This window comes from Osmerus mordax, chromosome 14 (genome assembly GCF_038355195.1).
Source record: "Osmerus mordax isolate fOsmMor3 chromosome 14, fOsmMor3.pri, whole genome shotgun sequence".
In the NCBI taxonomy this organism is placed as follows: Eukaryota; Metazoa; Chordata; class Actinopteri; order Osmeriformes; family Osmeridae; genus Osmerus; species Osmerus mordax.
This window is the reverse complement of record NC_090063.1, coordinates 3,843,269-3,858,189: the sequence shown is the minus strand read 5'-3', so window position 1 is coordinate 3,858,189 and position 14,921 is coordinate 3,843,269. Positions and strand designations below refer to the sequence as shown.

Sequence of the window (14,921 nt, the reverse complement as noted above, 5' to 3'; positions counted from 1 at the left end):
ACAGCTTGATGTGACAACAGCTGCAAATAAGAAGTTGAAGGTTCATGGAACTGTCAACCTTCCTGGGTCTCTGCTTTTATCGAGGGGTACCAACAAATCTGAGCATGTCTGTAAAAAACCCTCCCCAGAGTTGATCTTAGATAAGATCCCTCTGGGATCTACAATGGGATCTACTCTAGTATGTATTCTGGAGATTCAAGTCTGACACTACCAGAGTAGATGAGTGAAACACCTGCTCCAGAGGGAAAGACAGACACACAGCCAAGTCCAGAGGCAAAGTAGTAAAATGTGTCTGGGAAAGACTCAGAGACGGGAGAGAGAGAGAGAGAGAGAGAGAGAGAGAGAGAGGGAGAGAGAGAGAGAGAGAGAGAGAGAGAGAGAGAGAGAGAGAGAGAGAGAGAGAGAGAGGGAGAGAGAGAGCGAGAGAGAGCTGCTACACAGAGGGAATGAGTTTATCAAGGTTGATTGGCTGAGTTAGTGAGAGACAAACATGAAAGGACTCCTACCATAGGACCTCTACTACACACATAAGCTTATCTCTCACACAGATACTCATTTTAACAAACTTAATATCATCCTTTAAGCTGCCCTAAAAGTGATATTGAATTCCCAAGAAGGTATTTGCGTTAGTGTGTGTGTGCATGTTAGACAAGTAAAACACAAGATATATTATGGGTTAAGCAAGCACACTGGCACAGTCCTGATAGGTCAGTGTGTGTGTGTGTGTGTGTGGGGGGGTGGGTGTGTGCGTGTGCGCGTGTGTGTGTGTGGTGTGTGTTTAGCCCAGCTCCATTTGCGGAAGCGTATGTAAATGGGTTATTATTCTGAGCAGGTCTGTAAATAATTTCCTGTGGGCTGACTATTTATCAGATTCCCTCGAGGTTTACTGTCTGATGCTCCTCGAACAAACACGTGTGTGTGTATGTGTGACTGTTTCATTCTCTTTCTACACAGACACAGACCTGCTCGCTGGGTGGCGACACTGCTGGCAAGCCGACTGAAAACTGCAAACGACAAAAGTTGGAACAACAGGAAGATAATTCAGATTTGATTGGTTTCACGTGTTCTTCATAAATAACAAAGCTTTCCTGTGCCTCCAGCGTGTTTTCCTGCAAACATGGAATCCATTTGTCCCCCCGTCCTCATGCCCTGACGTAGCACATCACACCCACACACACACACATGCACACACACACACAAACACACAAGCATAGGGCTGGCCCACCATTTTGGCAGGCTGGGAGACTTTGATATAGCGTCAGGAACTTATTTTAAAAAGAGCCACTTTTAGCTGCTAAAAATAGTTGTGAGAGACCCAGAGACAGAAATACAAATGTCAAATGTCAGATGTGTCTCCCTCATCAACGAATCAAAGACTGATAATTATAACTAATGGCAAGATGGCAACTCTGTGCCCTCTGCAATGTGCCTTTAATAAAATGGTTTGTGTGTGCACGTGAACACACTGTGTATACACACATCCAGTACTGTAATGTACGCAGGGCTGACATCATGCATGGGCCGCTCTACCACATATGCCAACAAGGGTTTACTTTGTTTCTCTCTCTCACACACACACACAGCATCACAGTGACCATATTACTCATTATTATTATTCCCATATTAGCACAGCGATCCAATGTAAATTTTCTTACATCCCTCATCAACAGTTCACAACTAAATGTGGCATATTGGCACAATGCTTCTTTTAAGGACATAATCAATCCATTTCATCTGTAATGTTTAGAGTATTGATAAATGTTATTTTTCACTGTGTTAAACTTGGAGTATGTATTGATATTATTCATCATTTAAGTAATCATGGTCGAATCTGAAGGTTTAGTATTACCATAACCCCTTAGGGATTCCTGTAGTAGTTAAACATTAATAATTTAATCAATTGTCTGGTATAGATTTGTTGATGACTTGTTTTGTGCAGAATTCTAGCAATTAGATGCTTAGTTTAGAACTTGGGAACTTGATATCATCACATGTTTGTGATTCAAACTGCCTGCTCCCGGCCTTGTGTACCTCCGTTCCCTCGTGACCTGCGATCATTAGCACATTCATCTCCATTTAGAGAACCCTCTAATTAATCGCCTGTCGATAGCGACGTTCTCGTGAGATATTGTGGTAGAATTGTCTGTGCGTTCGTCTGGAACCCTTTAATTCTGGAGTTGTTTAACGTTTGACGTGTTCCGTAAGGCTTTCATAAAACGGCGCAAATTCTACAAAACTGTAAAATAATGGGCCTTGTCGGCCACCCGCATTTTACTGTGCAGTAAAATTAATGGAAGTCACATTGCACTGCGGTTTATGCATCTACAAAGACTAAAGTCCCGGTTGGCGCACGGTTTAAAATTGTTTTCGAAGTAAGAATTTGCACTTGGAGTTAGGTTTATCTTCATTTTGCTTCAACTCAAAACTGTAAAGACTGCTTTAAATGTTTTTAAGTAGCCAATGAAACCCACACTTATTCAGGGCCAAAGTTTACCACATGTTCCAGCCGAGGTGACTCACCTGCCTTCTCAAACGAATTCCCTTTTTGTAACTGTAGCTTTAGAGCTTGAAGATGAATAGTGAACATTTATTGAAGTTAACAAATTGTTATTAGCTTATATATACAAAATCTTGAGCTCATGGATGTTTGGGGAAGTGGGGGCATACACTGAGACTAGGAGTGCTTGCCAGGGACAAACGTGATTAGCCCACTGTCAAGGAACAGGTTTCAACTTTGCTGGCATCGTTTTTCAGAATCGTTGATTACATGTATTGGTCTTTAATTGCATCCTTTACTCATGTACGTAACGTTTTTGTTTGCCATGTAGGCCTACTTGTGATGATTTAATATGTATTACTTATAGGGCCTACATTTCTTGAAAGCTTAGATTAGTATCAGCCCGAACATAAAATAGGCCTAATGACTCTAATCATTTTAATTTCCGTTGGAAATGAATGGATCTTAATTTTCGATAGTTTGGACCCACGCCACAGTAACTATAGGCTAAACAAGCCTACAACAGTAATCGTAGGTGTGAAATAATAATTCCGGCAGAGTCCTTCTGCGTCAACTCTCAATGAATTACCTTAAGAGCATCGAATATTCGATAGCCCATTATATCTAAATATTTCTTATGTAAATGTGCGTTTTGACGGTTAAAAATAAATAGGCGTAAGCTACAGGGTATATTTATTTTATATGTCAATAAATTATTTCATATATCAACAAATATCCAAAACTTAGTCTGGATAGGCCATATAAAGTTAGGCTACATAGGCCTATCTAAATGTAACATGTTATTCATTTTTGAAGTATAGCGACTACTTTAGAATAGTTATTATAATAGCCTAATAATCAGTCCCGTTTTTAATATAGGATATTCTAAGCTACTATGTTATTGTTTATTTATTCATTGTTTTGGTTTGTTATTCCGGCTGCCAATAATTAGCCTACCAGTGAACTGTCTTGTTTAATATTCTCCGACAGAGCTCGTCGGTCCTGACCCAGTGACAGCTCGACCTATCGATTCCCTCAATCTTCCAATTCCGCCCCCATGTGGTTAAATTACACTTGTGTCTAACCGGCGGCAGCCCGGGAACCTTAATGCAGGGGTGCGCCCTTACTGCCTGCGTCTGTCTTAGACACATTCGAATCCACTGAGGTCTCAATCCTGAAGGAAAACAGCCCGTAACGTCGAATTTAACTCAATTCCGCCCCGCATGTAAAATAAACATGCCTAGAGTCAGACCACTTCCACTACAAGGTTCAGTTACCGCATATGCCCGGGGAGATCTTGCTACGTGGTACGAAAGCTCGAAACTACTTGGAAAATGTGCATTTCATTGCGTCTCAAGGACATTTTTATTGAAGTCTATTGAATAATAACAGTTCTTGGAGCTGTTGGACCAATTTATAGTGCTCAGTTGGATAATTATTGTGTTTAATTTAAGAAATACAATGCCCTTGATAAATACACGTGTATTCATATGAAGTAAAAAAAAAAAATATAGCCTATGTATATATTGTGTGGATTATTTCGGATAGGCCTGACAACTACAGAAACAATAACGTGCACAGTCAATACTTTAGTCCAAATGGGCGCGCAAGCATGCCGACCATCCTGTATTCATCATTGTTGTGTTATACAATGCGCATTTTTCTGTGTCAAAGTACAATAACTGTAGTTCATGCCGTCATATTGAGCCCCGTTACATGTGGTCAGTCGGCACTGATGGATAGATATCTTCATAAGACGGTGGTGGAAGACGGGTAGAGGTGCAGTCGTCATCGGAGTCTTTTCCGTTGTCCAGCCTCTCTTCGCGCGACCTACGGCGAATATCAAACATAACACATCCTGAGGACACCATGAAGGTCTGGTATGGTACATCATGAACACTGCATGCTGATATGCTGTAGGCCCCATTAAATCATGAGCACGGGCTGATCTGGTCAAGCTCATTTGAATGTCACTTTGCAGGTACATTGTCAGAATGTAGTCCAGGCCTTATAATGTGGTAGAACACACTAGCCTATATAAAATGGCCAAACATTTCAACAGTTAAAATAACTTCAACCTTGGGGCAATATGCAGTACAATACTTATCCAACTTGTTATTTTCCCACTCAAACATTAACTTGTTACACAAGAGTTCCTCCTTGTTAGCTTTGCTTGTGAAAAGCCATGCTCAACAACAAATAGTGCAATGGCTAACACTTCCTCAGCCATTATATGAACAAGTTCAGTAAAACAGTACGTGTTATTATATCTACTCTCTTTCCTCAAAATAAACCTTTTTTCCAACATATTGCAATTTATTGTTTGCGTTGGGCTGGGTTTGAAAAAACATTTTAATCCTAATGCTTGGTGACAAGACTTACATTTTGCTGTGGTATTTTCTCCTATTTGTGCTCTCTCATCACATCCTACCTGCTGCCTGTTGTGGCGCTCAGTGTGATGTCATCGTCGGCGTTGAACCCCTGGTTCTCCGCTGGACACACCGTGTAATACCGCGGGGGAAGGTTTAGGGCAACCGCATTGGCCGGGCTCGCGTCTTGGGTGACGGAGGCATACGGTGGCGGGATGTACTGCATCACTGCGGCTCCCTGGAACACGATTGGCTGATTGATGCTGTTGAACAGGAACGATTGGCCCGGTGCGATCTGCTCCACGGTGGCGTCCGTGTCTTCGTCCGGCTGCTCCGAGCATCCCCCGCAGGTTATAAGCCTGAACTTGCAGATGCTGATGAAGACGAAGCTTCCTCCCACAGACAGGAGAATGGGCCCCATTAATTGGCTCCAGCCTTGGCTGTGGTTGTGGTCCAGGTTGAGCCAGCCCATTGCCGTGAAGGTCATGCCCACCAGGGTCATGAAGATCCCAGAGAACAGCAGTGTGGCGCCCGTCTTCTCGCTGTCCGACGCGGCCCCGCCGCTGGCATCTAAACCGGCGGCCAGGGGCCCGGGAAGGATGGTGGCAATGGTCAGAGGGACGCCACCGGGGGATATGACGTCCACGCTACGGCCTGTGTCCACCCCGTAGGCTACGGTGCTGAGGGCAGGGTCGGCCAGAGACTGCTGCCCCAGCATGCTCTCCAAGATGCTGAAGAGGCCGTGTCGATTCTTGAGCCCAAGTGGTCTGATCCAGGAGAGGCTGCCACTGCAGCGTGTGTGTGTGTGTGTGTTTGTGTGCGTTCAGCCATTCCCTCAATCACAAGTTGCAGGTTGAACTCCTGAGTGCGTCCATTGAGGCACTGGTTAACCCAAGACAAAGTAGTTACAGGTTAATCTACACAGTGCTGGTCCTTTGTACCTCATGGTTCGATGTTCCCATTCCTGTTAAGGCCTTAGAGGGCAGCGTCCCTTCCTAAGTGCGTTCAAACATTAAGTGTCAACCCCTCGTGAAGACAAACTCTGGACACCTCTGGACGTTATGACTCTGCATACTTGTCATTTTCATCAATGGATGAGGGAGGTTTAGTTAAGGTTTCTAGATGGGATAAAGTTCAACCAGGACAGTAACTCAGAGCCTGAAGAAAGGCACACAGGCATACTGGGCTGTGACTTGAAAAACAGACTTGAAGAAAATAATTGTGCCATGTATAAATGATGCTCTTGTTTAAAATGTTTTGTGGTAGAAATTTGTTAGGCATCAAAGAAAAGCTCTTTGCCGGAGCAGGGCTCAATTATATTTGTTTGATTTCACTTCATTACTGAGGTAAAACTCGACTCCACTGCGTAGATCTTGTATCAATATTTGAATCAGTTTAGTCAGAATACCAAAGGCCCCTAAGAGTTCAGGAAGGGAGCCTCGCGTTTGAACAGACAAGAGGAGGGTTTGAAGTCTGTGAAAGACAGAGAGTGAGGAAGGGAGCGTGTGTGGGGGGGAGGGGAGGGGAGGAAGGGAGGTGCCTGCACGCACAGACCATGGAACGCGAGCCACAATCCACCTTGTCAAATATCATTTCACACGCTCGCGTCACCGACCGCGCTGTTGTACATAACTTATCACCGCCAGCCCATACTGCAATAGCCGAACAATCAGTGTAGCATGTAGAGCGGAGGGGCTTAAAACACTGGCAATCACGCAATGCAGTGTCACAGGGCCAGGCATAACGAGCCGAGCGCTGAGTAAAAAAACGCACGGCACGCAGGCACTACTGCCGCCGCCTAAAAGGGGCCTCACCACTTAACTCTAGGTGCCGGGGCAGATTCACCACGCTAGCAAGTCTCTTCAAACATGCAACTATGGAGAGAGAAGTGTGTGAGAGATAGTTAGAGTGTGACAGAGAAGAGAGAGTGAGAGATGAGACAGCGAGAGGAGGAAGAGTGGTTGTAAGTTCATCCACGTCTATTGGTAGGCTAATAAGTGCATGATCTCTCATTGTCGCACAGCACACAGAGGCTTGTTCCTTTGCTCTGGGCTGATTGATGGATGAAGAAGCAATTATGAGTCAGTATCTGGAAATGGATGGGGCATGTAACTGGATCCAGTCCAGTGCTTACTCATTTTCCTGACTCAAGACTGATTTGCGACCAAACCAGATGTCAGATATACAGTTTATGTACACAATATTCTAAACCACATTTGTATACTCTTCTCTAACTATACTAAAGCAAACCTGTTCTTGGTGTCAGTATAGGTGTGGTTTAGTTTAGGTCTGGGTTAGTATAGGAGTTATATACTAACCCGTTAACCAGACCTATACTAACCAATACCTACACTACCACAAACTATAATTTATAGAAACCAATATTTATATAATAACACAGACTCGAGTATATACTAAACCAGACATGCTAAACCAGACCTATACTAAACCAGACTATAGTATCGTAAACCAGACTATAGTATATACTACATCAGACCTATACTAAACCAGACTATAGTATCGTAAACCAGACTATAGTATATACTACATCAGACCTATACTAAACCAGACTATAGTATCGTAAACCAGACTATAGTATATACTACATCAGACCTATACTAAACCAGACTATAGTATATACCACATCAGACCTATACTAAACCAGACTATAGTATATACTACATCAGACCTATACTAAACCAGACCAACATCAATCCAGCCCCTCTGTGGTGTCCTGCAGCAAGGCTAGAGGACCAGCCAGCCCTGTCTGTACCACAGCAAAGACACCTATCGTCATGGATTATTCATCCCCAATGCAAACACAGTGACATGCAAACATGTTTTTCACTTGAATTTCCGAGCAGTCTGCTACCATCCCTTAGGAGCGCTCACACCGGCCCGGCGGAAGTGCAGCGGCAGGGATCGCGTGTGACAGGGCCTGCCTCCGATCGAAGAGAAGATCACGCGTGACTTATTGCTTGGCAAGACAAAAGGATCTCATTTGAGGAACCACAGGCTCTGAAACATTCAAAGTCTCACCTGCTGGCTAAACCCGTCTGCATGTGTCTGTTGATACAGTGTGTGTGTACAAGTGGGTGTATTTTTTTTGTGTATATATAGTACATACTATATGTGTGTGTGTATATGTATGTGTGTGTGTGTCACACTAATAGACCCAGATAACTGTACAAAGACTACATATGAGCACCAAATGTTTCAAAGAACCCACTAAAAACTAGAGCTCTGCAGATTCTTTCAATTAAGAAAAATCCAAATATTTATAACCAGAACATTTCCTCTCTGGAGCCAGTGTGTGTGTGTGTGCTGGTGTGTGTGTGTGTGTGCTGGTGTGTGTGTGTTGTGTGCTGGTGTGTGTGTGCTGGTGTGTGCGTGTTGTGTGCTGGTGTGTGTGTGTTGTGTGCTGGTGTGTGTGTGTTGTGTGCTGGTGTGTGTGTGTGTGTGTGTGCTGGTGTGTGCGTGTTGTGTGCTGGTGTGTGTGTGTTGTGTGCTGGTGTGTGTGTGTTGTGTGCTGCCTCACTTAGGGGGCAGATTGATCCTCTGTGTTTATGCTTCCATGCCCCTTTGGCCATTCTGCCATTGGCTGACTTAAACCTCCTCTTTCAAACACACCTTTGAAGGCTTCAACTTCAACCCAAAAAGAGCGGGTGTACACTAGTGTCACATACATCAAACACCAACCATCTCTTCTTATGAAATAGTAGTGATTTCACATTTGAATGCATTAAACCTCATTAAAGATGATTATCATATGAATACATGCAAAAAACATGTCGTTTTTGTGACTGGATGATGAGCTTTAGGAAATCAAAACACTCCTCCATTACCCCCCCCCCCCTCTAACCCCCCCTTCTCTGATCCCCTCCCTTTCCTTCGCACCTCTCTCCCTCTTCCCCACTCCCTCCTCCCTCCCTCTCGTGAGAGGCCAGTAGCACACTCCGTCTCCAGCTCTACAGTACGCTAGTCACCCCCTCTCCTTGCCTGTCCTCACAAAGAAGGGGTGGGGGGGGGGGCACCCTCATCTCTATCGCCGCCACACCCTGTTTCACACTATTGTCTTCATTCAATAACACCAGAAGGACCCCACCTAAAAGAGGTCAACTTCCCCTTAGGTGTCTAGCTGTACTGTGTCATATTATCTGATGAACTGGAGGTAAAGGGGTGAAGCGTTGAAGTTACGGGTGAATTCACCAGCAGACGAGGCTGCCGGCGAACCACAACATGTGGAATGTTGACTGAAGTAACCGCCTCTCGAACGTCTTTACACAGGGAGAGCAAGGGAGGGGCGAGAGAGAAAGTCCTCGACGTTTAGCGGTCAGAGGGTGGGGGAGGGAGAACCTGCCATATAAGATGGGACCGTTTCTCAGTCCCCCCCCCCCCCCCCCCCACACACACACACACACACACGCACACACGCTTATCATGACAGATAGCCTGTGACGTGCCTCAGCTACCCAGGCACGGAAGGCTCGCTCTCTCCTCTGCTCCATCTCTACAGAGCTGGCTGGTAGGGTGTGCTCTGCACGCAGTGGACACGCCACGATCCCCCCGCCGTGGGACTGGGAAGGGGAAGAGGACAGGGACGAGTTGGACCAAGACAAATAGGAGAGGAAGGAAGAGGCTTGCTCCTCTGATAGATCCCAGTTATAACTTTCAACCTGACCTTCCAACCAACCTAAGGCTGAACAGGAATCAGAAACAGCAGGGGGAAAGAGGAGGGGGGGGTGTTGAGAGACAAGCTCACCACAGCTTCTACAGCTGGGGGTTCTGAAGCTCAGCCAATGGGAGAGTCTGGACTAATTCACCTCGGCAGATGGCCAATCGTATCAGTTCCAGCCACTAAATGGATTGGACGAGATTTCATGGGCAATCGAGTCCCGGGGAACAAACACACACACACAGCTTTCCTTCCCTCTGTATGCTGCCACTCTTGTTATGGTTGGCATCTCTGGGCTGGGCAGAAAGAGGCGCTAATTAATGCCTAATGTCCCCCACATTTTAAACAAGGAAGTGACTGAGCACACCATGCCACCATAACAAAAGCATGGAGGACAAAGCATGGAGGAATCTTTTTCAGTTTAAGAGATAGGCACAGCTTGGTTAGGCTTGGGAACGGAATGAACAGACAGACAACACAAAATAAGAAGAGACAGATTTTCGTATGAATTTTGGGTGTCAGAGACCACAGAAAACCACTGTAATTATGCAACGACAACAAAAATCTTAAGACCAAAAGAGATCTTCTCCATGATATTGGACAGCCCCTGAAATCTGCGCCTGTTTCCAGCGAGAAGGGAATTAACTTACAATTTCCTGCTCTGTTGGTGGAAAATATTAGAGCTAGTACTCTTGGATGACAATTCGACCGGTTCAGGGTTTTGAATTATACTTAAGAGGTCTTCTGAGGGTTGAGGGTTGGGGTGGGAGGAGGAGGTGGAAGCCATATTAATGCAACAGACTTACACCATCACTGTTTGTTCAGATGGCTTTACTCAGGTTGGAGAAAGAGAAAGAAAAAGGAGAGATCAAATAGGAACATCAATTACAAATTGACCATAAACGTTACTGATGTGGTGCTCGCTCTCTGTCTTGAGAAATAACTCAAGTCTACGGCTCCAGTGGGCCGTTGGACAAACAGGAGTGTGACGGAGGACAGAAAAGGCCAATTGCTCCCCGCGCTCCAGGCTCATACCATCAGCTGCGGCCCAGACTCGATCAATCCACACCAGATAACATCCACTTAGCTGTGCCAATCTAAGACCCAGACCCAATTAATCCATACCAGATGGCCTGTCTCCAGCTGTGACTCAATCAATCTATAGCAGCTACATAGAGTACAGTTCACACTAACAATACATGCTGAACTAACAGACAGCCTCAATCTATGCCAGAGATGCTTCTGTCTCTGTGTATCTCTCTCACAGACAGACCCAGGCTGAGTGGGGGGGGGGCAGGGATGGAGCCCACTGATGGCTCACACATGTTGCTGAAGAGGGACGTACGGAGGGCACAGAGAAGCTTTATTTCAATTTGCATGAAGGTCTGGGAGAGTAGCAGCTGGGGCATTAGGCATGACTTGCTGTGTAAATATGCATCGTGAGGCCGCGAGCGCACACGCACGCACGCAGGCACGCACACTCACTCACACACACGCACGCACACACACACATACACGCACGAATGCAGAGATTTCTTAGAACTCACACAGGCTCATATTCACACGCACCATTACCATGTGATGGCATCAGCACCTTCAACTTTCATCATCATTTCATCATCTTAATCACTGAGACAGCCCAAATGATTCAATTTGCATAATTGATCTGGAGATGTTAACTTAATAGAATATTTATTCATATAACATTTTTACTTTCAAATGTTTATAGCCATTGCACATGACCCCCTTGGAACCACCTTAACCCATTCCTTACACTGCTTCCATCAGGTTACAGATATACTGTATATCCCTGGCCTGGAAATAGGCATGCTTTGGTATATTCTTCTCCCTCTGCCATAGCATCGTTAAACAAAACATCCCAGTGAATTCCATAAGGAAAGATGCTAAAGGTAAATAAGTATGTACCTTATGTTGTGTTATGTGTATTTTGTAACTATGTCTAATCTATGTGTTCATATGACTCTCTGTAATAGACTGACAACACAAAGTAGGCCTGCGATAAAGAATCCCCGGTAGCTCATCTATTCTGTCCTACAGACTCATGAAGGCCTACCAGAGACACTCCCTCACATGATCTGAGAGTTCAGTAAACCTATATATTCCCCATCATGTTATGTCCTCCCTAATATCATAAAGGAAAAGTATATTGTCATAACCTGTTGCTTGTTTGCTTAAAACTCTTGGGGAATTCTGCTTGCTCGCCATGTCTGTGAGCGGGAGATGCAGTGAGATGAACATAACGAGGTCTCTGCGAGGTCAGTAGGTAAAAACTCACTCCTCCTGCATTTGTTTGGAGGAGAAATTGCCATGACTGTAACACAGCGCTGCAACTAACAAGGTACTTAGCCTGCGCACGCTTATTGACTTCAGAGCCTGTCTCCTCTCTCCTCTCCGAACACGATCCAGCCAAAGTACAGAATCTGACGACCCGGAAATCATTCTGTTGACCGAAACCCTTCACTACCTCTTTCCGTATTGCGTAGTACATAGCTCAAAGCGTGTTGTTATACAAGTGCTCCAAAAATATTTTAGATAGATTAGGCCTACTGAATATATGAATCTTCAAGTGCTCATTAATGGACACATATGACACATATAGGCCTAAAACCGTAACCAGAATAAGTATCTGAAGACACTGATTAAAGAGCAGGCCTTTTTTGTAATTGCAATTCTGCCTACTCAGATTGCGTAATCCAGTGAAATGTCATCATAATCAAGTAAAATTTTAACATTTCAAATTTAAAAAAGCACACGAGACCATTCATTAAGTAGTCATTTTTATATATTTGTATATATTCATATATTACACATTTAATACAGGCACATTGAGAAATCATAAAGTGAAAACGAAAAGTGGCTGAGATATCGGTAAAAATGTACATTTTATGAGAATCATTTACGCTGAATTTGCTCTTTTTATTCTCCTTTCGACAAACATACAAAAAAAGGTGACAAAAATGCCTTGGACAATTTCATTGAGTGTTGTGTTATGAGACAGCAAGAACCAGCTTGCTTTACATTGCATTCAGGTCCATTGTGGTTCTGTAGGAGGTCTCAGTGACTTCATAGAGATAGTTGGAAAGAATTTACAACAGTCACTTTAGGAGATTCCCACAAATAATCCAGATTTGATATGTACTTTCTGATAAAAAAAAAAAAATTGTATTCTACAACTCGTTTTGGGCTACCTTGCATTATTTGGTTGAGTGACGGAGTGAAATACAGCATTTATGAGATGGCGAGATACTTGGACTGTTTTGAAAGGGCACCCCATCTAAAGTTATCACCTGGATGCACTTCTGGCTGAAGGTCTAGTCTCCATCAGGCTACAATTATTCTTGAATTAAAAGCATACGATTAAAAAGACCACTAAAATAGCAATGCAAAAGGTTCATATTACAAGATATTTGTGCCAAGTACTGTGTAGAAAACAACCATGTTTTACATACAACCATTGTTTTACAACATTGTTAACAATAATAACTTTTGTTGTTTCATTAATGCATCAGTGAATCAGACATAAAGACACAAAGCCGGATGCCTGGACAGTTTCCAACTGCCCTTAGAACAGGAAGGCCTTTCGATAAAGAATCTTCACAAACGTGTTTTTATCATTTATTCTCATACTAGATTTGATTAATGTCTAGTAAACCATGTGAGAATCACACAGTCATCATACACTTGAGGGATCCTTTGCCTGCTGATGGAATAGTACCAAACCATGACTAGACACAGTAGGTATTGTAGGCTACTTCCTGGCGTAGCACCTGCAAACCCCTTTTCATTAGCCAATTAGCAACACCAGTCATTGTTACTAGGTACTACAGATCCAATTAGTGACTGCATATTCTAATCATGTGGATGTGAATTTCACAATAAAGGCTTTGGATGAAGAGGCAGATAAAGCCCTTTTTGACTGACTGGTAAATAAGGTTTCTCTAAGAGGAGCAAGTCTCTTTACTGCTGATTTTCAGTTGGAATAAGGCAATAAGTCATCTCTAACTATTGTGTCTTAGGTCAGAATCAAGTACCACATTTGGCAGTACAGACAACTGAGGAATATCTCCTCAAAGTTGTCAACACCTGTTGGCTTCAGGTCTGTTTAAGGCATTTCAAGAACTTAATTATTTGGCCTCGTTTTGACTCCACTGGATATTATTTGACTAACTCAAGTATTGAATAAAATGTTTAAAATGTTTATATTGATAGAAAAGACACCGAAACATCGTCATCGCAAAAGGCAGCTACGAGGTTTGGAGAGACTCTACTGGGCCAAACCTCTCTGGAAGACAAAGGCCTTTGGGTTTAGATAAAATTCGTAAGACAGGATTTTTCCCTTCGGTATCCGAAAAAAAAAGTTTTTATATTAACTGGCTCAAGATTGGTGCTTTATTTTTTGACTGTGCTTTTGCATACAAAAGAGAAAAGAGAAAAAGCTGTAGGCACATTTCTCCACAGAATCGTCCACAGTTCAAACAGGCACTGAGGTCAGTTTAGTAGTCATTTTTTGCTTTTGTATCAGAGTACTTGTTAAAATCGACAACACAATGACAATGTATCAAGGTTTGAGCCATAGATGGTTGAGAGAGGACTGAGTTGTAGTTTGAGACAGCTTATTCACTTAATCGCTTCATTGCACATGATTGGATAAGAAGGAAACCAGAAAAGATGACAAGCCAAAAATAAATCTTGAGTTCAGTCTGGTAAATTAAAGCAATCAGCAATTGCATTTACAGTGGAGAGAGATGGAAGAATGGATGAAAAAAGAAATGCGAGTAGTTTACGTTCATATCATCTTTTCTGTGTTCGAGCTTCGATGAATTACAGAAAGTAGAGATTGTTAGTGCAGATTTTTTTCTTTCATTTTTTTTCTTTTTAGATATAACATAGATTTATATATAATCCATACATTATGTTACCTATACAACACATACTACATATCTGACTTTATAAAAGTCAGAACAGGTCAGAAAGCATCAGACCCATCTCATTACTTTACATTTGCTGACAACTCCACATTAGTTCTGTCTGTTCATTTCTTTCTTTTAAATTCTAAACAGTGTTGCATACCCAGTGCGGTGTTCCTGTAGTCTTCTCTCTAACCAAGGGGAGGGGAAGGGGAACCTGGCCTGAAAATGCACGGATGGTTCCAGAAAGTCAAGGCCTGTCCCCCAAGATTCCGCCTTCATCCTTCATCCTTCATCCGAAAACAGGACAAAAAGTGGGAACGTGTGAAAGTAAAACAAAGTAACTTAGTTACTAACCCTAACCCTAGTTGTATAGAAGCCGTTGTGCTCAAGGGAGTCCAGGTTTGTCTCAGCAGTCTGCCATGTAGCGCCCTGCAACGAGGCACACAAGA

The 14,921-nt window shown here is 43.4% G+C and overlaps 2 protein-coding genes across 10 annotated transcripts in view; both read right to left on the bottom strand.

Moving 5' to 3' along the window:
• Nucleotides 1-4,209: 4,209 nt before the first annotated feature.
• Nucleotides 4,210-5,584, bottom strand: tmem174 (transmembrane protein 174). The gene is made up of 2 exons (XM_067251073.1): nucleotides 4,929-5,584; nucleotides 4,210-4,327 (listed from the first exon to the last, which is right to left on the bottom strand). The coding sequence occupies exons 1-2, from the start codon at nucleotides 5,582-5,584 to the stop codon at nucleotides 4,210-4,212; spliced, it is 774 nt and encodes a 257-aa protein (XP_067107174.1).
• Nucleotides 5,585-12,326: 6,742 nt separating this feature from the next.
• fcho2 (FCH and mu domain containing endocytic adaptor 2) overlaps nucleotides 12,327-14,921 on the bottom strand; it is a 42,474-nt gene continuing 39,879 nt past the window's right edge. For all 9 annotated transcript variants that reach the window (XM_067249975.1, XM_067249976.1, XM_067249972.1 and 6 more), the window contains one exon: nucleotides 12,327-14,901. In XM_067249975.1, coding sequence (XP_067106076.1) covers nucleotides 14,879-14,901 — 23 coding nt within the window. In that variant the 3' untranslated portion in view covers nucleotides 12,327-14,878. The remainder of the gene's footprint in view (nucleotides 14,902-14,921) is intronic.